Raw genomic sequence first — 27,326 nt, forward strand, 5'->3', positions numbered from 1 at the left:
ATACTCTTTGATCTAGACATAATAGAGAGTGTATGAAATGTATGTGTCGATGTGAAAAGGGTGTGTGGGTAATAGCGTTTATGTGTGTTGTGTGACCATAATACATCAAACAAAGGTGTCTGTTCCTTACTAGATCAAGGCTACATCAAGGTGTACCTAGGGCTGGTCTAGTGCTAGTGCTGCTGACCCCAGACCACATCTGTTCCTGGAGTCAGTGGTTCGAACCCTCATTCCGCCACCCAGTTTCTCTGCTATATCCTACATATCTATCCTTAATCTGTCAATGAAACTTGAAAACCCCTTTAAAAGGTATATGAAGACTGCACCCCATATGTCTGCTTATAGCTCTCTTATTGAATGTCATGATAGTGCGGCTTTCTACTGGTAACGTATACATAGTAATGCAATAAGAATTACCTTCTGACTGTGACCTTTTGAACTCTGACAAACAAAAATGACTGACTAACAAACTTTTCATTTTGATCTACAGTAGCTAAGTGGAAGCTTCCTTGACATTTTCCTGCTCTCTCTTGTACTGTCTGGGAATGCATTATTGACATCCTATACCTCCATATGGTTTCTCAGATAAGCACATCACGACTCTGCAGTACAAGGGGAAATGAGGAAGGGATATGGGGGGGGGGGGGAGTAGGAGGGGGGTGTGAGACCGGGGGGGGACAAGGGGAAAAATTGTGACTTACCTCGACCAGCTTGTTGGCATGCTCCCGGAACACCTGCGCGTACTCCTTGACCTCCTTCTCGTTGCCACTCTTGGCCGCCTCAATGAGCACCAGCAGCGGCACATTGGTCTCCAGGAACGAGTCTGAGATGTGGTCCATCACCGCCTTCCTCAACTGGAGGGACAGAGACAAATTGGGTTTAACTCTGTGTTTACTAAGTGTTTTAACTTTCCATGCCAATGAAGTATAACATATTTATTATTTCATTGAGAGCAGGGGGCGGAGAGAGAGAGAGCGAGGGGGAGAGGGACAGAGAGACAGAGAGAGGGAGAACAGGGAGATGAGGAAACGGAAAGAGAGGATCAGCAGCGGCAGGAGGTCATAAAATAGTAAAATGGCTGCCGGCGAGGTGTCATTTTCCCCATGAGACCTTTTACGAGGCCAGCACTTTGCGACTTATATATTTGTTTATGGAATCGTTTTGCAAAACTGTCAAGGAACACAGCCTTTTTCCCTGCTAAATGGACACTGATGGTATTCGCAGTCTCTTCATATCGGACAGTGTAACAGACTAGTGGGAATAGAGTCAGTACAATGACAGTAGACAGGTGCTTTATCTTACTAAGAGAAGGACTTGGGCATATGGACCCTTGGAGACTAACAGAGGCAAGCAAGCACGCAAACACACACACACACTCGGCAGGAAGGACAGACACACACACACACACACACACAGATACACACTCCCATCCAGTCAAATGTCTTTGGAGTAGCGGTTCAAAGGAGTCAATTGACTAGTCTCCTGAAGTTTAATTTCACGACTATCAGACTAAAGCCATTTGAATGAATGAGCAACTACTGTGGGGACTTCACTTTAGTTTCTGATGCAATCATTCATAATTAGGCTATAAAGAAAACATTATTGCACCATGTTCCTGGTGTTAAAGAACTAAAGATTTAGAGGGGCAGCGAGGGAGATATGGGGGTGCCGATGATTGACAAGGGCGTTTGGCTCCTAACCAGCAATAATCATCAGTCAGTCAAGCTCGTTCACACGCACAAACGCACGCACACACACATCAGTCAGTGAAACACGTACACTCACCCCTCCACCGTCCAATTAAAATCTTAACTGCCAAGCCACAGTGGAGGGACAGTAATGATGAATTATGGTTTGTGGAGGTTTAATCCATCACGCTGGTTCTTTGAGGGGAGACTAGGAGTCTGCCTCCAAAATTGATATTTTGGTACACTACTTTTGGCCGGAGCCCTATTGACCCTGGTCAAAAGTAGTGCACGACATAGGGAATAGGGATCCATTTGGGAGACAGCCTAGAAGCCGGCCAAGAGCTGTAGGACATGACAGGCCTACATAAGCAACTCAGCTATAGCCAAAATCTTGTGCTGGGTTCAATAGGTGGGAAATATTTTAACGCTACAACCGCTTGGCCTTTCAGCCTATAAGTACCCGCTAGAGAGCGTTGTCGGGCGTCCTCTTTAGCATAAGCATCAGATGCATATCAACTCGCAAGGTGCAGCAAACATAAGCACCAACGCTAGATAAATAGTGCATAAACAATTATAAACGATTCATTGCAGGAAGAAATATTTGTTGAAATATATCAATACATGTTTTTTTTTTTACAACAACAGTTATTTGTTTAGATGGAGTCAAGGATGTGTTTTGTGTAATTCTACGAAGTTCTAGAAGAAACATAGGCCTATAGCCTATTTTCGTTTCCCGTACAATAAAAACAGTACAGTGTAATCCATTTGAACAACTTTATTTGTAGATTTGATTTGTAATAGAGTTATAGTAATTAATAAAGTCCAGTTATAGCTTATTTTGATCAAGCAGAAATTAAAAAGATAATAATATAACCAGCCAGGTGCACAGGTGAAATGATTTGCTGTATTCTTAAACAAAAGCACCAGTGCATGAACAATTGTAAAGGATGGATTGCATAAATACATAGAATATTATAATGTAAAGTTTATTATGTTACTAGTTTTTGCTTAGTAGCCAGAAGCAATGCTACCGCGCAAGTGGTCATGAATGCATTGACGGCACGGATATTCTTGGAAAAAGTGAATTATGGGAGTTATTTGACAGGTAAGTGTAATAGACACGGCAGAATATGCTCTTTCTGATACTATATAGAAATCAACATGTTTTACCTGCAAGTGACAATGAAGGAGGATTTGATAAAGTGATGATCCTTTCCCTGCATCTAGAAACTTCACAATGCACCCATCTCTTCATGTACAATTTGAAAACTGATAGGTCTAATATTGTCACTCATCAGATTTTAATAAATTTAATCTTGTCTATAGGCTAACTCTTATTATCTGTGAAATTAGTTTTGGTATAGTTTACGTGTAGTTTCGATGGGCCGGCTGTGCAGGCAGACTGGCATTGTTTGTTTTCTGCTTAAAAAGTTGGAAAGAGTCAAGTATATGTTTTGCATTATTCTAAAGGCCTACTGCAACACATAGCATGTTTTCATTTCCCTTACAAATCATTTGATGAGTAATAGAGCTTACTTTTACAAAGTAAAACATTAAAGAGAATGGTATCAACCCGCAAGTCGCACAGTCAAATTATTAACATGAGCGCCAACGTCGATAAATAGGCATAACACAAACTCATCATTTCACTATTGTTGTTCTACATTAAATTAACCTCTTTACCCGCCTTATCATTCAGTTAGGCCTAATTAAAATTTGATTGTGAAGTAACTTGCACAATTATTGCCCATTCCATCCATTTGTCATTCATTAAGTGGGCTGGCATTGTTTGCTTCGCTGGAGAGAATCAAGGATACAGTGACTTGCGAAAGTATTCACCCCCCTTGGCATTTTTCCTATTCTGTTGCCTTACAACCTGGAATTTAAAACATTTTTTTGTATCATTTGATTTACACAACATGCCTACCACTTTGAAGATGCAAGAAATAAGACAAAAAAAACGGAAAATTTGAGCGTGCATAACTATTCCCCCCCCCAAAGTCAATACTTTTGCAGCAATTACAGCTGCAAGTCTCTTGGGGTATGTCTTGGCACATCAAGTCACTGGGATTTTTGCCCATTCTTCAAGGCAAAACTTCTCCAGCTCCTTCAAGTTGGATGGGTTCCGCTGGTGTACAGTAATCTTTAAGTCATACGGCAGATTCTCAATTGGATTGAGGTCTGGGCTTTGACTAGGCCATTCCAAGACATTTAAATGTTTCCCCTTAAACCACTCGAGTGTTGCTTTAGCAGTCTGCTTAGGGTCATTGTCCTGCTGGAAGGTGAACATCCGTCCCAGTCTCAAATCTCTGGAAGACTGAAACAGGTTTCCCTCAAGAATTTCCCTGTATTTAGCGCCATCCATCATTCCTTCAATTCTGACCAGTTTCCCGGTCTCTGCCGATGAAAAACATCCCCACAGCATGAAGCTGCCAACACCATGCTTCACTGTGGGGGTGGTGTTCTTGGGGTGATTTGAGGTGTTAGGTTTGTGTCTGACATAGCATTTTCCTCAAAAGCTTAACTTTAGTCTTATCTGACCAGAGTACCTTCTTCCATGTGTTTGGGGGGTCTCCCACATGCATTTTGAAAACACATCAAACGTGTTTTTTTCTTATTTTCTTTAAGCAACGGCTTTTTTCTGACCACTATTCCATAAAGCCCAGCTCTTAAAGTGGTCCTATGGACAGATACTGCGATCTCCGCTGTGGAGCTTTGCAGCTCCTTCAGGGTTATCTTTGGTCTCATTGTTGCCTCTCTGATTAATGCCCACCTTGCCTGGTCCGTGAGGTTTGGTGGGCAGCCCTCTCTTGGCAGGTTTGTTGTGGTGCCAAATTATTTAAACATTTTTATGATGGATTTAATGGTGCTCTGTGGGATGTTCAAAGTTTCGGATATTTTTTATAACCCAACTCTGATCTGTACTTCTCCAGAACTTTGTCCCCGACCTGTTTGGAGAGCTCCTTGGTCTTCATGGTGCCACTTGCTTGGTGGTGCCCCTTAATTAGTGGTGTTGCAGACTCTAGGTCCTTTCAGAACAGGTGTATACAGTTGGAGTCAGAAATAGACATACACTTAGGTTGGAGTCATTAAAACTAGTTTTTCAACCACTCCACAAATGTCTTGTTAACAAACTATAGTTTTGGCAAGTCGGTCATCTTATTGTATGTAAACGTCTGACCCACTGGAATTGAGAAAGTGAATTATAAGTGAAATAATCTGTCTGTAAACAATTGTTGTAAAAAATTAGGAATGTCAGGAATTGGGAAAAACTGAGTTTAAATGTATTTGGCTAAGGTGTATGTAAACTTCCGACTTCAGCTGTATATACTGAGATAATGTGACAGATCATGTGACACTTAAATAAAGTCCACCTATGTGCAATCTAAGTGTCACATGATCTGTCACATTATCTCAGTATATACAGTTGAAGTTGGAAGTTTACATACACCTTAGCCAAATATATTTAAACTCAGTTTTTCACAATTCCTGACATTCCTAATTTTTCCAACAATAGTTTACAGACTGATTATTTCACTTATAATTCACTGTATCACAATTCCAGTGGGTCAGACGTTTACATACACTAAGTTGACTGTGCCTTTAAACAGCTTGGAAAATTCCAGAAAATGATGTCATGGCTTTAGAAGCTTCTGTTAGGCTAATTGATATAATTTGAGTCAAGTGGAGGTGTACCTGTGTATGTATTTCAAGGCCTACCTTCAACTGTATGTATTCACCCCTTTGCTATGAAGCCCCTAAATAAGATCTGGTGCAACCAATTAATTACCTTCAGAAGTCACATAATTAGTTAAATAAAGTCCACCTGTGTGCAATCTAACTAATTCTGTGACTTTTGAAGGTAATTGGTTGCACCAGATCTTATTTAGGGGCTTCATAGCAAAGGGGTGAATACATACAGTTGAAGGTAGGCCTTGAAATACATACACAGGTACACCTCCACTTGACTCAAATTATATCAATTAGCCTAACAGAAGAAATTACTTGTGTCATGCACAAAGTAGATGTCCTAACCGACTTGCCAAAACTATAGTTTGTTAACAAGACATTTGTGGAGTGGTTGAAAAACTAGTTTTAATGACTCCAACCTAAGTGTATGTCTATTTCCGACTTCAACTGTATGCATCCACCACTTTTCCATTATTATTTTTTTTAATTCTTTGAAACAAGTAATTTTTTTCATTTCACTTCACCAATTTGGACTATTTTGTGTATGTCCATAACATTAAATCCAAATAAAAATCCATTTAAATTGCAGATTGTAATGCAAGAAAATAGGAAAAACACCAAGGGGGATAAATACTTTTGCAAGGCACTGTATGTTTTGCATTATTCTAAAGGCCTACTGTATGTTTTCGTTTTCCCTACAATACAAGTGATTAGTAATAGAGTTACAGTAAATAAAACTGTCCCTGTCACGGTTGTCGTAGGAAGGAGCGGACCAAAGTGCAGCGTGTGTGTCGTTCCACATTTTATTTTCACTGTGAAACTATGCAATACATACACATAAACTAAAGAACAAAAACAACAAACCGTGACGCAGAGTTGAAACATACACAAACTCAAAAACAATCTCCCACAAACCCAGGTGGAAAAAAACCCTACTTAAGTATGATCTCCAATTAGAGACAACGATGACCAGCTGCCTCTAATTGGAGATCATCCCAAACAAAACCCAACATAGAAATACAAAACTAGAACATGACAACATAGAAAAACGAAACTAGAAAAATACCCGTCATGCCATGAACTACTCTACCATAGAAAATAACAGCTTTCTATGGCCAGGACGTGACACTAATTCAAATTTAATTGTGAAGTAAGGTGCACAATTATCATCCATTCATCCATTTGTCATTCATTCGGTGAGGAGAGAGAGACACATTAGCGCCTGGCTCGGTACCAACGTCCTACAGCACATTGTCTTGGCGGATTAAGGAATAGGTGTGAAAAAACAGGTAAAAAGACTCAAAATACTTTTCTGTTTGTGATTTCAAAATTTTGACAAATGAGCAGTGTAAAATACTAACAATTAGGAATAGTCAGGGAAGGAGCAGGACATAGGGGGGCAGATTTTTTTAAATGTAACAAAATCAAACATCAGTGGCCGTTGGCCTATGGCGGTTCTAGTGTCCCATGAGAAGATCAGATCTGATTACTTGTGAGTGAGTGAGTGAGTGAGTGAGCGAGTGTGTGATGAATTGTCAAAGACTACAGCCACCCTAGTCATAGACTGTTCTCTCTGCTACCACATGGCAAGCGGTACCGGAGCGCCAAGTCTAGGTCCAAGAGGCTTCTAAACAGCTTCTAACCCCTAGCCATAAGAATCCTGAACATCTAATCAAAGGCTACCCAGACTATTTGCATTGCCACCCCCTCTTCCACGCTGCTGCTATCTCTGTTATTATCTATGCATAGTCACTTTAATAACTCTACCTACATGTTACCTCAATTATCTTGACACCGGTGCCCCCGCACATTGACTCTGTACCGGTCGCCCCTGTATATAGCCCCTCTAGTGTTATGTACTGCTGCTCTTTCATTATTTGTTATTGTTATCTCTTATTGTTTTTAGGTATTTTCTTAAAACTGCATGGTTGGTTAGGGGCTTGTAAGTTAGCATTTCACTGTAAGGTCTACACCTGTTGTATTCGGCGCACGTGACAAATACCATTCGATAAGAGTGTTAGGAAAGAGACTTCTTTTGTAACGCAATCAATGTGCCATGTTCATTTGGGTTGCGGGGTACCTGTGCATGAAATTTGGAGAGAGAGATGGGAGCGCGCTCCTAGTTAATGATCCATCTCCTAATAATGCTAATAATCTCATCTATGACTTTTAATGAACTCTAGCCTCCTCGTTAATAGCCTTTAATAAGAGATTTTGATTTTAAGGACTTTTCCCATTGTCAGTGTGCTATAGTCTTGAGTCTGATTGAATACATGTCATAATTGATCTGTATATACACCATACAACATATATATCATGTTGGAATGAACATACTCCGCCATTTATATCTGTATACATAGGGGCGGTGTCCCGGATACAGAGTAAGACTAACCCTGGACTGAAAATGGAGAATATCCATAGATGTTTTGTTCAGGATTAGTACTGAATCTGTGTCCAGGAAACCGCCACTTGATGTTATAATATTCATGTTCAATAGTAAATGTTAGATGACATAGTATTGGGCAATCCCTCAAAGGGATGTTGAGGTGTTAGACAGACTGAAAGAAGGGATGATACAGTAGAGTCATTTTCCTCCTCTTTCTCTCCTCTCCTCTCTGCACCATCAGCATTCCAATGCCCGAACCCCACAGGACTCCCACTTAAATCTTTCAGCCATCTCTCTCTCTCTCCCTCTCTCTCTCTCGTCCATCTGCGCTCTCTTGATCTATGTAGGGTAATCACAAGACAACTAGTGGCCTTTTGGGGTACTTCAGATTATCACAGGTGTCTGTAATTATCTCATGTAAAATACATAAAATAATCAAATAAGATACAAAAAATAGAATGACAAAGCTGTAAAACATTATTCTAAATATAAACCATCAACTTAGTGAACAGCATTGGTGTTTAATATAAGGGTTTCCATATTTTACTAGGTAAATCTTCCTCCTAAGTTATTTGGAGCAGGCACTACAACTGTACTACTACTCTACTACTCTAGTACTATTTCTACTCTACTAGTGTGATTGCCAAAATGACGGTGTTCTGTATACCTTTATCATTGTACTGTACATTTGGATAATTAAAGTAATGTATCATGTGCGGTCGTATGGTATCACCATAGAGATGAGTTGGTGTTGGAAGTTGGACTACGCTGACTCTATCACACTATCGTGCCAACCTAAACTTAAACGTACTGTGCCGGCTCGGATATATTTTATTTTTCAAATGGTCTTATCCAGCATCAACTATGGTATCTCGGACTCGGTTCAGTATTGTGAAAAGGTTATTTGTCCATCAGCCACCTTCGACCTATGTCCTGATGTCATATCATCATGTGAAATGGGTGACACTGATAAAACACAATTGCAGTGACTTCAGTCTGCCTTCCCTTGAATACTGTGATGTCTATTGTGTAGTAGATGGAATCTGAGCTAGAGTCGTGTAATCTTGCTGGTAAATTGGAAAGAAAGAAAAGAGTGGAGTGCGCCTCTGATTTCTCCTGCTCAGACTACGAAAACAGCGAGTGGAAAATTGGAAACACCAAAAAGAGAGAATGAGTGCTTTAGCTCAAATTGCTTTGAGCGTCTACCAAAAAGTTATGGATTGTGAAATACCTGTTCTCTCCCCCTCCTCTCTTCCCCTCCCTCTCTGTCTAATCCTCTACCTCGCTTCTATCTTGTCATCCACACATGGAGTTAGAAGCCCAGTTAAACCCGCTGCGATTCACACCTAATTCTAAAGCTGGATAAAAGTGTTGAAAGGAAATGCTGTGAAATAATTTGGACGGCATATTTAGTTAACCAACAAACCTGGGAGAGATTAATATCCGTTTGGCTGTTTGCCGATAAGCAGAGGGCCGTGTGATCTTCAAAGATGGAGATTAGCGTTTGCTTTACAAATGAGCTTTTTTAATGGTGGGGAGAAACTGTGTTTTTTTGTGAATTAGACACCTGCTCTGACACAACAAAACAGATGTCTGAAAGAGAGAACTGTCGCAAAGATCCCCTGTGTGTGTGTGTACTGTATGTGTGTGTGTGTGTGTGTGTACTGTATGTGTGTGTATGTGTGTGTGTGTGTACTGTATGTGTGTGTGTGTGTGTGTGTACTGTATGTGTGTGTGTGTGAGTGTGTCTGTGTGTGAGAAAGAGTGTGTCTCTTCGATACGATGCAGAATGTTTGACTCATCAGTGTTATGTAAGAGATCGGCCCGAGGAATGCAGATTTTTACATTGGCGATGATTTATTTTACCCCCCCCCAAACCCCCCCCAAACCCTACCCCGTTCCCCGTTCGTTTGCGACAAGAGAAATAAAGTGCATCAAAAAAGCTAAAAACAAATATGCAATTATAAGGAAGAAAATAGAGAATTCAATTGTGAAAGGGAAAACATCGGCGGGGTGGTTTGGAGTCGTATTCCCCCGTTCCGCCGTCTCATTTCGCTACACCCGCACTAACATCTGCTAAACACCTGTATGTGACCAATAACACTTGATTTGATAAATGACCAAAAAATGTTACCCCTAGGAGTTTAACTTGCTCAATTGTCACCCCCTTTACGCACAACTCCAGTTGAGGTTTACTGTAGGTCTAACATGCTTTGAACCAAATACATTCCTTTGGTTTTAGAAGTATTTAAGACCGGTTTACTGTTAATTACCCATTCTGACACTGACTGTAACTCCTTGCTATGAGTCTCAGTGAGCTCACTGGCTGTAGCTGCTACATTGTAGAGTGTGCCATCATCAGCATACACAGTCATTTTAGCTCCTTGTAAGAAAAGTGGCAAAGAAGTTGTACAAATAGAGAAGAGTAACAGCCCAAGCAACACGTGTGGCAATAAGAGTGGGCTTGAGGATAACCACCCAAAAGAGGACGCTGGAAAGCCTTGGTTAGAATGTGTCTGCCTCTGCAGTCTTTCTAGAAAGGTGTTTTATGGTAAATTGACCCACTATTTAGTTACTATAGCAGCTACACTGTGCCTGAATTCCCCAATAGTCCTATTCACCCAAACATGTATGCAGGATGTGTAATAACACCATATCAGTTAATGGCTTGTGGCAGCTGATGCAGACTAGATAGGTGCAGCACGGCTGATAATACATACAGCATGTGGACCAGCAAGGTACAGGACAGTAGATGATGGCTGGAGATGGATTTTCCAGCAGTCCGTAATGAGTGCTGACATTAAAGGACCAGTGCAATCAAAATGTAGTTTCTCTGCGTTTTGTATCACCACTATTTACACCACTATTGTACAACAGCGGATGAAACTAACACTGTAAAAGTGTGAGAAAATGTGATCGGTGTTATTTCCTAATAGTTGCTAGTAGAAAAAAAGACAATCTACACAGCAGGTTTGCATGGGTGCGGTAAACTGGATAACAGACCAATAAAAGGAGACTTCTAAACCTCTCTGCCAATAACAGCTAATTTTCTGTTTTCCCCTCCCCACTCAGACCACTCCTAGACAGTCCAAGCAAAATTCTTGCTTGAGAAATATTTTTGGGGGGGATAAAAAGCTATTTTTGCCAATTTTAATGGAAATCTATAACAGTAAGGTACACTACATGACCAGAAGTATGTGGACACCAGCTCGTCGAACATCTCATTCCAAAATCATGGGCACTAATATGGAGTTGGTCCCCCCTTTGCTACAGCCTCCACTCTTCTGGGAAAGCTTTCCACTAGATGTTGGAACATTGCTGCGGTGTCTTGCTTCCATTCTGCCACAAGAGCATTAGTGAGGTCGGGCACTGATGTTGTGTGATTAGGCCTAGTTCGCAGTCAGCGTTCTAATTCATCCCAAAGGTGTTCAATGGAGTTGAGGTCAGGACTCTGTGCAGCTTAGAAACAGATTCGTCCATCGGACTGCCAGATGGTGAAGAGTGATTCATCACTCCAGAGAACAAATTTCCACTGCTTCAGAGTCCAATGGCGGTGAGCTTTACACCACTCCAGCTGACGCTTGACATTGCGCATGTTGATCTTAGCAGCCTACCAGCAATGGGTTTCCATTGCTGCTCGGCAATGGAAACCCATTTCATGAAGGTCACGATGAACATTGATTGTGCTAAGGTTGCTTCCAGAGGCAGTCCGGAATTCGGTAGTGAGTGTTGCAACCGCGGCCAGACAACTTTTACACGCTACACGCTTCAGCACTCAGCGGTCCGTTCTGTGAGCTTGTGTGGCCTACCACTTCGCGGCTGAGCCGTTGTTGTTCCTAGACATTTCCACTTCACATTAACTGCACTTAGGGTTGACCGTGGCAGCTCGAGCAAGGCAGAAATTTGACGAACTGACTTGATGGAAAAGTGTCATCCTATTGTCATGCCACGTTGACAGTCACTAAGCTCTTCAGTAAGGCCTTTCTACTGCTAATGTTTGTCTATGAAGATTGCATGGCGGTGTGCTCGATTTTATACACCTGTCAGCAATGGGTTTGGCTGAAATAGCTTAATCCACTAATTTGAAGGGGAGTCCACATAGTTTTGGTGATGTAGTGTACTTAACTGTACCCAGAAATGATTTGATATTTATATAAAAAATCTGTATTGGGCCTTTAAGGGTGTCGTGAGCTCGTCTATCAGCCTCCCTCCTCCTTCCCTTTCTTATCAGTCTTTTCTGGTGGCAGGCCCGGGTCCCCGTGGTCAGGCCACAAGAACGCCGCCCGTAGAAGCAATGCCACAGGGTTATCAGGCAGCGATGGAGCCCAAGCGAGTAGTCGGGGGGAGAGTCAGTGGAGGGCAAAACGACTGCTGACAGCGTTAACGACTGCCTGTTTGACACCGTACCTGTCACGCTGACTGCAGTGTGGGGGTCATTGTCAGTCAGCTAGATACTGTGACATGTCACTATGGAAGCATTTGTAAGTTAAACAGCGATACTATATTATCGACTTGAATCGTCTTTTTGTGCCCATTGTTATCTGTCGGAAGTGAAACACTAACATAATTACTGATATCAACCTAAATCGTAATTTTGTGCTTGTTACCAGCCGATAGCATTCAAAGATCAACACATACATTGATCTACTGTAGCACGTATAGAAGAAAATAACACATACACTTTCGTTTATAGGCCACAGTGGTTTTGCATTTCTCGTATGGCTAATCAACGAGCCATCTGTCTTGATACGAAACAGCTGTTCCTCTGATTCCAATTTCCATGCACTATAAACAAACAGCAGAATTCATCCAGAAAATCACCATTATAATGAACGGTACTGTAGCATTTGTTGCGCTGCTGCCACGGGGGAGCCCTGCGATCAGCCGTCAGTCAAGATCGGGAGCGAGCCCCGGTGAATAAGTAACTTGACAACAGGAATTCATAACAAACAGGATGACAAGGCTAGGAACACACTGCACGTCTCTAGGCACCCTGTCCATTAATAATGCACTACTTCTGACCAGAGCCCTATAGGCCCTGGTCAAACTTATGGCACTATTTAGGGAATAGGCTGTAAATGGGGACGCAGCCTGTGGCGGTAGCAGGCTATCAGAGGAATAGTAATTTCATCGAGGCGAGATATTTGAGGATATTAGCTCGGCGCACAATCAGCCCTTCTCTTTCCCCAATTAGGACTATTAATCAACTTTTGGAACAGCTGGGACGCTATTTTTACAGTTTCAGATTCAGCCTCTCTCTCCAACCCTCTCTTTTGTTCTCTTTCGCCCATATTGTCTCGCACTTTGTTTCATCCCTTTGGCCTTAAACCAGCTGCCGGCAGTACCGTGGCATTATTGCTAGTCACAGAAAGGGACTGGCCATAGGGCATTTCGGCATATTCCAGATGGGCTGGTCCATCTTTAGCCCAGTGGGCCTGTCTAAACATTGCACAGAATTATCATTATCTGGCTAATGTGTGGGCCTCCTTGTGTGACGGTGAATGATCTATCAAATCAAAGCAAATTTTATTTGTTACATGCATTGTAGACAACAGGTGTAGACTAACAGCGAAATACTTACTTAGGGGTATTTTCCAACAATACAGAGTTAAAGATAAGATAAAACATTTAATAAAAATTGAAATAGTCACACAAGGAATAAATACACACTCAATAACGAATAAAAATAATGAGTATTGTTGTGCCGTCTTCGCAACTGTGTTTGTGTGTTTGGACCATGATAGATCCTTAGTGATGTGGACACCGAAGAACTTGAAACTCTCGACCTGTGCTCTGCCCTCTGTTTTCTGCAGTCCATGAGCAGTTCCTTTGTCTTACTGACGTTCAGGGAGAGATTGTTGTCCTGGCACCACACTGCCAGGTCTCTGACCTCCATACAGGCTGCCTCATTATCGTCAGTGTTCAGGCCTACCACTGTCGTGTCGTTGGCAAACTTAATGATGGTGTTGGAGTCGTGCACGGCCATGCAGTAGTGGGTGAACAGGGAGTACAGGAGGGGACTAAGCATGGACACCTGAGGGGCCCCCATCTTGAGGGTCAGCATGGCATATGTGTTGTTGCCTACCCTCACCACCTGGGGGCGGCCAGTCAGGAAGTCCAGGATCCAGAGGATTCATTTGCAGAGGGAGATGTTCAGTCCCAGCTTCTGATAGGCTAATTGACATCATTTGAGTCAATTGGAAGTGTACCTGTGGATGTATTTCAAGGCCTACCTTCAAACTCAGTGCCTCTTTGCTTGACATCATGGGAAAATCAAAAGAAATCAGCCAAGACCTCAGAAAAAAAATTGTAGACCTTCACAAGTCTGGTTCATCCTTGGGAGCAATTTCCAAACGCCTGAAGGTACCATGTTCATCTGTACAAACAATAGTACGCAAGTATAAACACCATGGGACCACGCAGCCGTCATACCGCTCAGGAAGGAGACACATTCTGTCTCCTAGAGATGAACGAGGAGGCCTACAAACCTGACTCGGGTAAACCAGCTCTGTCAGGAGGAATGGGCCAAAATTCACCCAACTTATTGTGGGAAGCTTGTTGAAGGCTACCTGAAACGTTTGACCCAACTTAAATAATTAAAGGCAATGCTATCAAATACTAATTGAGTGTATGTAAACTTCTGACCCACTGGGAATGTGATGAAAGAAAAAAATCTGAAATAAATCATTCTCTCTACTATTATTCTGACATTTCACATTCTTAAAATAAAGTAGTGATCCTAACTGACCTAAGACAGGGAATTTTTACTAGGATTAAATGTCAGGAATTGTGAAAAACTGAGTTTAAATATATTTGGCTAAGTTGTATGTAAACTTCCAACTTCAACTGTAGGTATTACAGACTGGGTCAGGGATAGGTTGAAAATGTCAGTGAAGACACTTGTCATCTGGTCAGCGCATGCTCTGAGTAGGCATCCTGGTTATCCGTATGCGGCCTTATGAATGTTAACCTGTTTAAAGGTCTTACCCACATCAGCTACGGAGAGTGTAATCACACAGTTGTCGGGAACAGCTGGTGCTCTCACGCACGGTTCAGTGTTGCTTGCCTTGAAGACGGCATTTTAGCTTGTCTGGTAGTTTCGTGTCACTGGGCAGCTCGGGTTTCCCTTTGTAATCTGTGATAGTTTGCAAGCCCTGCCACATCCGACGAGCGTCAAAACCAGTGTAGTAGGATTCAATCTTCGTCTTGTATTGACACTTTGCCTGTTTGATGGTTGGTCAGAGGGCATCTTAGTAAAAAGTATAGTCTACAGCTTATCATGAGGTATTCTAACTCAGGTGAGCAGAACCTCGAGACTTCCTTAATATTAGAGATCGTACACCAGCTGTTGTTAACAAAGAGGCATACACCCCCGCTCTTGAGTTTACGAGATGCTGCCGTTCTGTCCTGCCGATGCATTGAAAAACCAGATAGATTTATATTAACCATGTCCTCATTCAGCCATGACACTGTGAAGCATAGGATAATAGTTCTTCAGGTCCCATTGATAGGATAGTCTCGAATGAAGCTCGTCTAGTTTGTTCTCCAGTGATTGTACATTCGCCAATAGATCAGAGGGTAGAGGTGATTTCTTTACTCGCCACCGGAGTTTCATCAGGGTGCCCCCCAGGTCAGCCTCCATATCGCTGTCTTTTCCTCTACCAAGTGTCGGGGATTAGGGCCTGGTCCCGGGTGAGCAATACGTCCTGCACGGCTGAGTCATTGAAGTAGAATTCTTCATCCAAATCGAGGTTAGTGATCGCTGTTCTGATGTCCAGAAGCTGTTTTCGGTCATAGGAAACGATGGCAAAAACATTATGTACAAAAAAAGTTAATATCAGTGCAAAAAACACACTAAATAGCATAATTGGTCAGGAGCCCGTGAAAAGGCTGCTATACATCCCAGCGCCAGTCTACTGTCAACAACGGGATTGAATGGGTAGTCATTGGTCACACAATTGTTTTGGTTAGAGCTACCATGTGTTGTTTAGCCAAATAACTACATACATACATACATACATACATACATACATACATACATACATACATACATACATACATACATACATACATACATACATACATACATACATACATACATACATACATACATACATACATACATACATACATACATACTCAAGTAAATTAAGATAAAGAAAGTTAACATAGGTTCCATATTAAATGGAACCCTATTCCCTATTGTGCCATGGTCAAAAGTAGTACACTATATAGTGAATAGTGAGCCATTTGGGATGCAGACTATATCCTTCAAAGTCATACTTTAGAAGTTGTCCTCGCCTGTGCTACTTTCAGCCTCTCCGTCTCTTACTGTAGCAAACAGTGAAAGCATTAGCCTGTAAACAAGAACAAGGGCCAGTCAGTCTCTCTCTAGTGGCTTTTAGGCTAGCAGAAAGTGGGCAGGGCCCTGCTTATTCATTCTGGCCTGCTAATGCCCATTACCTTTACACAGAACCCCCTTGGCAGGCAGGGTGACCAGTCCCGCTTAACAGAAGGCAAAGCGGGTGGAGCCAAGGTGTTAAGAGCAATGCCACTTAGAGACTTGTGGGTGTGTCCGTGTGTGTTTTGTGGTGGGTGTGAGGGTGTCTTTTTTGTGCGTGAAGCTATACAGTTAAATTATGAAAAAAGCAAGGATTCTGATTTAAAAGCTAATAGTATTGCAGCGAATGCATTTCTCTCGATGAGAACATGTACTATTTCTTAGTAAATGAGAAGGTGAAGAGGGAAAATGCGGGTATCAATCACTTCCCTACTAGCGAGAGGAATCATTTCATAGTGATTCAACATCTCTCATTGTCTCATTCAAAGATACTGTATACCAAGGGTTGTCTTTTATGGACAGATCACAATCTAATTTCACATGTTATCTGTAGCTAGGTAGGTAAAACTAAGTCTGCTTTGATGTCCAATGGAAGTTCATACATCTGTACATACAAATGTTATCTTACACTACATCAATTAACACCTATCGTCGATAGCATCCCTTCATTCCCCAAAACCCAACCTGGTAAAGCGGTGGAGCTTCCACATTGAATCAATACGAACGGAGGGGTCATAGCATTCTAGTATTAACACATCGCTTGCCTTCTAATTTGCAGATGCGGCTGCCATATTTCTCTCGCAGAGGTAGGTGGTAGTCGCCGACAGATAGATGTTAGCTATGAAGTGTGTATGTGTGTGTGAGAGAGAGAGAGAGAGAGAGAGAGAGAGAGAGAGAGAGAGAGAGAGAGAGAGAGAGAGAGAGAGAGACAGAGAGAGAGACAGAGAGAGACACAGAGAGAGACACAGAGAGAGACACAGAGAGAGACACAGAGAGAGAGAGCGAGACAGAGAGAGAGCGAGACAGAGAGAGAGAGAGACACAGAGACAGAGACAGAGACACAGAGAGACAGAGAGACAGAGAGCCAGAGAGAGAGCGAGACAGAGAGAGAGCGAGACAGAGAGCCAGAGAGAGAGAGCGAGACAGAGAGAGAGCGAGACAGAGAGCCAGAGAGAGAGCGAGACAGAGAGAGAGCGAGACAGAGAGAGAGCGAAACAGAGAGCCAGAGAGAGAGCGAGACAGAGAGAGAGCGAGACAGAGAGCCAGAGAGAGAGCGAGACAGAGAGCCAGAGAGAGAGCGAGACAGAGAGCCAGAGAGAGAGCGAGACAGAGAGCCAGAGAGAGAGCGAGACAGAGAGCCAGAGAGAGAGCGAGACAGAGAGAGAGCGAGAGAGCGAGACAGAGAGCCAGAGAGAGAGCGAGACAGAGAGAGAGCGAGACAGAGAGAGAGCGAGACAGAGAGAGAGCGAGACAGAGAGAGAGCGAGACAGAGAGAGAGCGAGAGAGAGAGAGAGATTCTGAGGTCTGCAAGAGCAACAAGTGCACTGTACGTTTATGTTTCATGCAGCAGCCAAGACGGACGGCCACCTTGTTTTTAATAATAATCCAATAATTAGTGAATAATTAGGACCATATTTTCTTATGCTCCAGCTGTCAGAGCAGCTCACAGATCACTGCACCTGTACATAGCCCATCTGTAAATAGCCCATGCAACTACCTCATCCCCATACTGTTATTTATTTTTTTGCTGTATCTCTACTTGCACATTCATCTTCTGCACATCTATCAATCCAGTGTTTAATAGCTAAATTGTAATTGTTTCGCCACTATGGTCTATTTATTGCCTTACCTCCCTTATCTTACCTCATTTGCACACACTGTATATAGACTTTTTTTTGTACACTTGTTGTACACTTGTTTATTCCATGTGTATGGAATAAACACTATGTTGTTGTTTGTGTCACACTGCTTTGCTTTATCTTGGCCAGGTCGCAGTTGTAAATAAGAACTTGTTCTCAACTAGCCTACCTGGTTAAATAAAGGTGAAATCAAATAAGTAAATAAATGTGTTGGAATTAACCAGAGCGACTCATCCCCCAAGTCTCCCATAGCACTTTAGTCAAAAGTAGTGCACTATATAGAGAATATGGCGCCGTATGGGACGCAAACACAGAGTAACCTTTCACCACGTATGGCTGTCTCATCACCATCATTCAATCTAATTTACAAACCCAATGACGTTTGATGACGCATCTCTGATTAACTGGGGCAATGAGTCGTTTTCCCAGAACTCTGACAGATACACATGCTGTCAAGGAGAATGAAAAATATTGTAGGGGAAGTGAGAACACTTGTGTTACAGACGAAGTGTCCAAGTGGAGTAGAATAAGAAGACAAACACAGGGGAAAAAAACATTTCTCTATCTCAAATAGTCCCTATATAGTGCACTAAATTTGTCCTGAGTCCTATGAGCCCTGGTCAAAAGAAAAAGTGGACTAAAAAGTGAATAGGTTGCCATTTGGGATGCATACATTTATTGCACAACATGTGTTTTGGCATTGCTGCATTCAGTCTCAGTTTATTGGAATGTCATGGACAATTATTGTTTATTGTCAATTAGATCAACTTCAATACTACAATTCTCCTTTATAGAGTGAGAAATAATCTTATCGATGATTTGACTAGTGTATCAATGACTCCCGGTTTGGAGCGAGCAGCCGCACTACGCTTCACTCCACAGGTAATATTACACTTCACTACATTACAACGGTTTGATTTGTTTGATCTGAGCAATTTTTTCTTAGCTAGCTACATAGCCGTCTTTGTATCAAAGATAATCGTGTAGCTTAGAGTAATTATCGAAGTTAGCTATCTTCGTCCTCCTAACGTAGTCATCACTGCTAGCTAGCTAGTCAACACTGCTAGCTAGCCAACCAGCCAACTTCCACCGACTAGCAGCACTGTAGAATCTATTCCATTACAATGGAACGACTTGACTAGTGTAGTGTTAGTGAGCCAGCTACATAGTTGTCTTTGCTGTCTTTGCATCTAAGATAATTGTGTAGTTTAGAGTAATTATTAGTAACTAGCCAGCCGCGACGCGACGCCAGACTTAGTCAACACACCTAGTCTTCATTAACCCACTGCTAGCTAGCTAGCCAACCGTTACCGACTAGCAGCGCTGTAGATACTAATACTTTACAACGGAACGACTTGATTAGTGTAGTGTTAGTGAGCCAGCTACATAGTTGTCTTTGCTGTCTTTGCATCTAAGATAATTGTGTAGTTTAGAGTAATTATTAGTAACTAGCCAGCCGCGACGCCAGACGTAGTCAACACACCTAGTCATCATTAACCCACTGCTAGCTAGCTAGCCAACAGCTAGCCAACCGCTACCGACTAGCAGCGCTGTAGATACTAATACTCTACAACGGAACGATTTGACTAGTGCAGTGTTGGCTAGCTAGCTACATAGTTGTCTTTGTCATAGCTTGATAATTGTGTAGTTTAGTAATTATCGAGGTTAGCTAGCCAGCTATTGCCGTCCCCCGCGACGCCATTTTTCCAAACCCAGCCAATACATTACAAAGGAACGTCTTGATTAGTGTTATGTTAGCTAGCTACAAAGTTGCTTTTGTATCATGACAAGGTGTAGTACTGAAACTATCGAGGTCACCTAGCCAGCTACACCTAGCTAGCTACACGTTCAAACAAAGTCAACAACGCAGCCACTGCTAGCTAGCCCACTCCACCAGCCATCAGTACTGTATCATTTTCGTCATTTTAGTCAATAAGATTTTTTGCAACGTAAGCTTAACTTTCTGAACATTCGAGACGTGTAGTCCACTTGTCATTCCAATCTCCTTTGCATTAGCGTAGCCTCTTCTGTAGCTTGTCAACTATGTGTCTGTCTATCCCTGTTCTCTCCCCTCTGCACAGGCCATACAAACGCTCCACACCGCGTGGCCGCTGCCACTTTAACCTGGTGGTCCCAGCGCGCACGACCCACGTGGAGTTCCAGGTCTCCGGCAGCCTCTGGAACTGCCGGTCTGCGGCCAACAAGGCTGAGTTCATCTCAGCCTATGCTACCCTCCAGTCCCTAGACTTCCTGGCGCTGACGGAAACATGGATTACCACAGATAACACTGCTACTCCTACTGCTCTCTCCTCGTCTGCCCACGTGTTCTGGCATACCCCTAGAGCATCGAGCCAGCGGGGTGGTGGCACTGGAATCCTCATCTCTCCCAAGTGGACATTCTCTCTTTCTCCCCTGACCCATCTGTCTATCTCCTCATTTGAATTCCATGCTGTCACAGTTACCAGCCCTTTCAAGCTTAACATCCTCATTATTTATCGCCCTCCAGGTTCCCTTGGAGAGTTCATCAATGAGCTTGACGCCTTGATAAGTTCCTTTCCTGAGGATGGCTCACCTCTCACAGTTCTGGGTGAATTTAACCTCCCCACGTCTACCTTCGACTCATTCCTCTCTGCCTCCTTCTTTCCACTCCTCTCCTCTTTTGACCTCACCCTCTCACCTTCCCCCCCTACTCACAAGGCAGGCAATACGCTTGACCTCATCTTTACTAGATGCTGTTCTTCCACTAATCTCATTGCAACTCCCCTCCAAGTCTCCGACCACTACCTTGTATCCTTTTCCCTCTCGCTCTCATCCAACACTTCTCACTCTGCCCCTACTCGGATGGTATTGTGCCGTCCCAACCTTCGCTCTCTCTCTCCCGCTACTCTCTCCTCTTCCATCCTATCATCTCTTCCCTCTGCTCAATCCTTCTCCAACCTATCTCCTGATTCTGCCTCCTCAACCCTCCTCTCCTCCCTCTCTGCATCCTTTGATTTTCTCTGTCCCCTATCCTCCAGGCCGGCTCGGTCCTCCCCTCCTGCTCCGTGGCTCGACGACTCACTGCGAGCTCACAGAACAGGGCTCCGGGCAGCCGAGCGGAAATGGAGGAAAACTCGCCTCCCTGCGGACCTGGCATCCTTTCACTCCCTCCTCTCTACATTTTCCTCTTCTGTCTCTGCTGCTAAAGCCACTTTCTACCACTCTAAATTCCAAGCATCTGCCTCTAACCCTAGGAAGCTTTTTGCTACCTTCTCCTCCCTCCTGAATCCTCCTCCCCCTCCCCCCCCTCCTCCCTCACTGCGGATGACTTCGTCAACCATTTTGAAAAGAAGGTTGACGACATCCGATCCTCGTTTGCTAAGTCAAGCGACACCGCTGGTCCTGCTCACACTGCCCTACCCTGTGCTTTGACCTCTTTCTACCCTCTCTCTCCAGATGAAATCTCGCGTCTTGTGACGGCCAGCCGCCCAACAACCTGCCCACTTGACCCTATCCCCTCCTCTCTTCTCCAGACCATTTCCGGAGACCTTCTCCCTTACCTCACCTCGCTCATCAACTCATCCTTGACCGCTGGCTACGTCCCTTCCGTCTTCAAGAGAGCGAGAGTTGCACCCCTTCTGAATAAACCTACACTCGATCCCTCCGATGTCAACAACTACAGACCAGTATCCCTTCTTTCTTTTCTCTCCAAAACTCTTGAACGTGCCGTCCTTGGCCAGCTCTCCTGCTATCTCTCTCAGAACGACCTTCTTGATCCTAATCAGTCAGGTTTCAAGACTGGGCATTCAACTGAGATTGCTCTTCTCTGTGTCACGGAGGCTCTCCGCACTGCTAAAGCTAACTCTCTCTCCTCTGCTCTCATCCTTCTAGACCTATCTGCTGCCTTTGATACTGTGAACCATCAGATCCTCCTCTCCACCCTCTCCGAGCTGGGCATCTCCGGCGCGGCCCACGCTTGGATTGCGTCCTACCTGACAGGTCGCTCCTACCAGGTGGCGTGGCGAGAATCTGTCTCCGCACCACGTGCTCTCACCACTGGTGTCCCCCAGGGCTCTGTTCTAGGCCCTCTCCTATTCTCGCTATACACCAAGTCACTTGGCCCTGTCATATCCTCACACGGTCTCTCCTATCATTGCTATGCAGACGACACACAATTAATCTTCTCCTTTCCCCCTTCTGACAACCAGGTGGCGAATCGCATCTCTGCATGTCTGGCAGACATATCAGTGTGGATGACGGATCACCACCTCAAGCTGAACCTCGGCAAGACGGAGCTGCTCTTCCTCCCGGGGAAGGACTGCCCGTTCCATGATCTCGCCATCACGGTTGACAACTCCCTTGTGTCCTCCTCCCAGAGTGCTAAGAACCTTGGCGTGATCCTGGACAACACCCTGTCGTTCTCCACTAACATCAAGGCGGTGACCCGATCCTGTAGGTTCATGCTCTACAACATTCGCAGAGTACGACCCTGCCTCACACAGGAAGCGGCGCAGGTCCTAATCCAGGCACTTGTCATCTCCCGTCTGGATTACTGCAACTCGCTGTTGGCTGGGCTCCCTGCCTGTGCCATTAAACCCCTACAACTCATCCAGAACGCCGCAGCCTGTCTGGTGTTCAACCTTCCCAAGTTCTCTCACGTCACCCCCCTCCTCCGCTCTCTCCACTGGCTTCCAGTTGAAGCTCGCATCCGCTACAAGACCATGGTGCTTGCCTACGGAGCTGTGAGGGGAACGGCACCTCCGTACCTTCAGGCTCTGATCAGGCCCTACACCCAAACAAGGGCACTGCGTTCATCCACCTCTGGCCTGCTCGCCTCCCTACCTCTGAGGAAGCACAGTTCCCGCTCAGCCCAGTCAAAACTGTTCGCTGCTCTGGCACCCCAATGGTGGAACAAGCTCCCTCACGATGCCAGGACAGCGGAGTCAATCACCACCTTCCGGAGACACCTGAAACCCCACCTCTTTAAGGAATACCTGGGATAGGATAAAGTAATCCTTCTAACCCCCCCCCCCCCCCCCTTAAAAGATTTAGATGCACTATTGTAAAGTGGTTGTTCTACTGGATATTATAGGTGAATGCACCAATTTGTAAGTCGCTCTGGATAAGAGCGTCTGCTAAATGACTTAAATGTAAATGTAAATGTATCTGAAGACTGCATGTATAATAAACTCAATCCAAATAACTTCACAGGTATTCATTGTAAAGGGTTTAAACACTGCTTCCCATGCTTGTTCAATGAACCATAAACAATTAATGAACATGCACCTGTGGAACGGTCGTTAAGACACTAACAGTTTACAGACGGTAGGCAATTAAGGTCGCAGTTATGAAAACTTAGAACACTAAAGAGGCCATTCTATTGACCCTGAAAAACACCAAAAGAAAGATGCCCAGGGTCCCTGCTCATCTGCGTGAACGTGCCTTAGGCATGCAGCAAGGAGGCATGATGACTGCAGATGTGGCCAGGGCAATAAATTGCAATGTCCATACAGTGAGATGCCTAAGACAGCGCTACAGGAAGACAGGACGGACAGCTGATCATCCTCGCAGTGGCAGACCACGTGTAACAACACCTGCACAAGATCGGTACATCCGAACATCACACCTGCGGGACAGGTACAGGACGGTAACAACAACTGCCCGAGTTACACCAGGAACGCACAATCCCTCCATCAGTGCTCAGACTGTCCACAATAGGCTGAGAGAGGCTGGACTGAGGGCTTGTAGGCCTGTTGTAAGGCAAGTCCTCACCAGACATCACCGGCAACAACGTCGCCTATGGGCACAAACCCACCGTCGCTGGACCAGACAGGACTGGCAAAAAGTGCTCTTCACTGACGAGTCGTGGTTTTGTCTCACCAGGGGTGATGGTTGGATTCGCGATTATCGTCGAAGGAATGAGCGTTACACCGAGGCCTGTACTCTGGAGCGGGATCGATTTGGAGGTGGAGGGTCCGTCATGGTCTGGGGCAGTGTGTCACAGCATCATCGGACTGAGCTTGTTGTCATTGCAGGCAATCTCAATGCTGTGCGTTACAGGGAAGACATCCTCCTCCCTCATGTGGTACCCTTCCTGCAGGTTCATCCTGACATGACCCTCCAGCATGGCAATGCCACCAGCCATACTGCTCGTTCTGTGTGTGATTTCCTGCAAGACAGGAATGTCAGTGTTCTGCCATGGCCCCCGGATCTCAATCCCTTTGAGCACATCTGGTCCTGTTGGATCGGAGGGTGAGGGCTCGGGCCATTCCCCCCAGAAATGTCCGGGAAAATGCAGGTGCCTTGGTGGAAGAGTGGGGTAACATCGCATAGCAAATCTGGTGCAGTCCATGAGAAGGAGATGCACTGCAGTACTTAATGCAGCTGGTGGCCACACCAGATACTGACTGTTAATTTTGATTTTGCCCCCCCCCCCTTTTTTCAGGGACACATTATTCCATTTCTGTTAGTCACATGTCTGTGGAACTTGTTCAGTTTATGTCTCAGTTGTTGAATCTTATGTTCATACAAATATTTGCAAATGTTAAGTTTGCTGAAAATAAACGCAGTTGACAGTGAGATGACGTTTCTTTTTTTGCTGAGTTTATATAAAGCCTTTATAAATTGTAGTTCATTTAAAGTAGAACACTGGTTTTTACTGTAAATTTATTGATTGATTTGTTATACGTTTTTCAGATCCCCAACTCAAAGGCTAATAAGACACTGCATTTTCATTTTCTCTCCGTAATGTTTAGAGTTTGGATTCCAACTCAGGTGAGGCCAGGTCTGATAGGGGATGAGTACAATATTGCCCAGCACGTTGACACTAGGTGTGATCAGCCTTGTAACACCAGAACCAATTTCAGAGTTGTTGAGAGTTGTTCTTGAATGAATTAGAAGTGATGGTTCAGAATTACTGGGTCGAAAATGAAATTGCGGCAGACTCCCTCGCACAAGTAAATCAGGACTATTAAACACTTTTCATTTCCTTTAAACCACTTTACTGTACCATAAAACGTGAGGAGTCACGCAATAAACATCTCACCTCGGTTTAATACAGCGATAGATAATGAAATAAATGTCTTAAAAGGATTAAAAAGTGCATGGCCTTGCAAATCTGTAAACAGCCACCTTACTTTAGGGGGTGTGTGTGTGTGATGGGGGGGGGATCTAACATCTATAATTATAATACACGTGTCGGAGAGAGTTTACTGCTTTCCCAATATTGTTGGAGTAACAAGGCCACAAAAGCACACCCAAGGATGGGCCGCACACTTGGTACAGGGGGAGGCGGGGGTAAAAAGTTGAACAAGGCAGAGAGAGAGAGATAGAGAGAGAAGGAGGGAAAACGAGGGGGTGGGATGTACGATTGAGTGCCTGATGTAAACCGTGTCACAGCCGCTGCGATATTTACAACCCTGCGCCAAGGTGTGCACAGGATTTTAAAAGGCATTTTCTAATTACGTTACTAGGCCCCTGCAGTGAGTGCTTGCTTGCATCCCAAATGGCAGCCTATTCCCTATTGGCCCTGTTCGAAAGTAGTGCACTATGTAAGGAATAGGGTGCCATTTGGGACAGGCACATTGCCTAGCGGAACCGAGTGGCACATTGCGATGGTCGACACGTGGGATGGCTGGTGGCTCACCATGTGCATTACCTGGCAGCAAAGGTGGCAGAGGGATACACAAGTGATGTACATCTATGGAAAATCCTAGGGCCTCGTGGTTAACGCTGAGTGCGATGAAAAGCAAACAGGCTGTCAGGCTGTCATTTTTTACCTGGGCGGGAGAGCGGGTTGCTTTATGTGTTTGCACACACCTTTGATTTACTCAACATTTAATGCACGCCCCTGATCTTGAGTAGGCAATCAAACGTCCCATCTATGCATGTGTGATGAGGGTAAGTTGAGATGCTAAGTGTTTGTTAATGTGTGTACCTGTGCGTGTGTGTGTATGAGTGTGTGCGTGTGTGTCTATAAGGGCCATACTGTATAAGCAACTGTCTGCAAAATGATTCTCTGGGCCTACATGTTTATATATGATATGTGTGGGTGTAAATTACACATATACCATATGTTAGACTTTCTGTGCTCTGCACTCAGAGAAACTGATATGAAACAGGTAGAGAATGAAATGACTATCTGTAGGCCTACGTATGTATATGTGATATGTGGTTGGATGTACTTTATCTTACACATACAGGTGTAGGATCTTAATTGGATCACTCTTTTGTTGCTGAGAATTTTCCCGCACCGGAGGAAATGCAGACAAGCTTGGTGATTTACATACATTCTAGAGTTCGAGGGTTTGAAAATAGTTTCACTATTCGAATAGTATCATACATTGTTGTCGGATATTCAAAATACACGCGTTTATTTTTTACGTAAATGTTTTACCTGAGCACTGCTGCGCGAGGGATAGGCTGCTCTTTTGCTCTATTACTGTAGCTGCGGAAGTTATAAGGGGCGTGTAGCGAGCAGACGGAGGGAAAATGAGAGACGCCAAGGCAACTCGGGCTACAGCCAAGGCTAGCTAACTTGAAGCAACCACAATGTTATTTATCATCCCATGACTGGAGTAGCCTAGTTAGCTAGCTAAGTTAGCCACCTATTGCAAGCTAGGCTAATTGAGGCCAAACCCATTCAGATAAAACAACAGCCTACCTGTTGGTTGGTCGTTGTAGCCTACTCCTTTTAATTTCGCTAACTTGCACTGCATTAGTGAACTCTCACGCCACTTGCTACACAATGAGCCTCTCTGCCACTTTGATTGGCCAACATAAACAACAAGTTAAAAACGGGAAGGCTATCGGTAGGCTCCCAGTCTTTTTATGGGGCACACGTGCACATCATAAAAAATACATTGAATAGTTTGTTTTATTAAATTCATAAATTGAAATGTCATAGTATATCCTTGCATGTAACATTGTCACATGGATATTTTAATTTAATTTAGAAAAAGCCTTTTCAGTGTAATAATCGTTTTACAATAGGACTATAATTGAAATACTTGCAAAAAAGAATACTCTGTTCCATTTATTTTCTATATTTTCTATCCTGAAAAACTCCCCAGTCCTTAATGGTTAAAATCATCCCCATAACATGATGCAGCCACCACTATGCTTGAAAATATGAAGAGTGTCACTTAGTTATGTGTTGTATTGGATTTTCCCCAACCATAACACTTTGTATTCAGGGCAAAAAGTGATTCCCTGAGAAGTTTCCTTCCTCTCTGGCAAATGAGTTAGGAAGGCCACCTGTATCTTTCTAGTGACTGGGTGTATTGCTACACCATCAAAAGTGTATTTAATAACTTCACCGTGCTCAAAGAGATATTCAATGTCTTTTTTTTTAACCGTCTACCAATAGTTGCCCTTCTTTGCGA

The 27,326-nt window shown here is 43.8% G+C and overlaps 1 protein-coding gene across 1 annotated transcript in view; it reads right to left on the reverse strand.

The window, feature by feature from the left end:
- The window catches only part of LOC115202084 (catenin alpha-2), a 688,845-nt gene that overhangs the window by 150,851 nt on the left and 510,668 nt on the right, over positions 1–27,326 (reverse strand). Inside the window, exon 9 of the mRNA XM_029765967.1 lies at positions 702–854. Coding sequence (XP_029621827.1) covers positions 702–854 — 153 coding nt within the window. The remainder of the gene's footprint in view (positions 1–701; positions 855–27,326) is intronic.

This window comes from Salmo trutta, chromosome 11 (assembly GCF_901001165.1).
Source record: "Salmo trutta chromosome 11, fSalTru1.1, whole genome shotgun sequence".
Classification (NCBI taxonomy): domain Eukaryota; kingdom Metazoa; phylum Chordata; class Actinopteri; order Salmoniformes; family Salmonidae; genus Salmo; species Salmo trutta.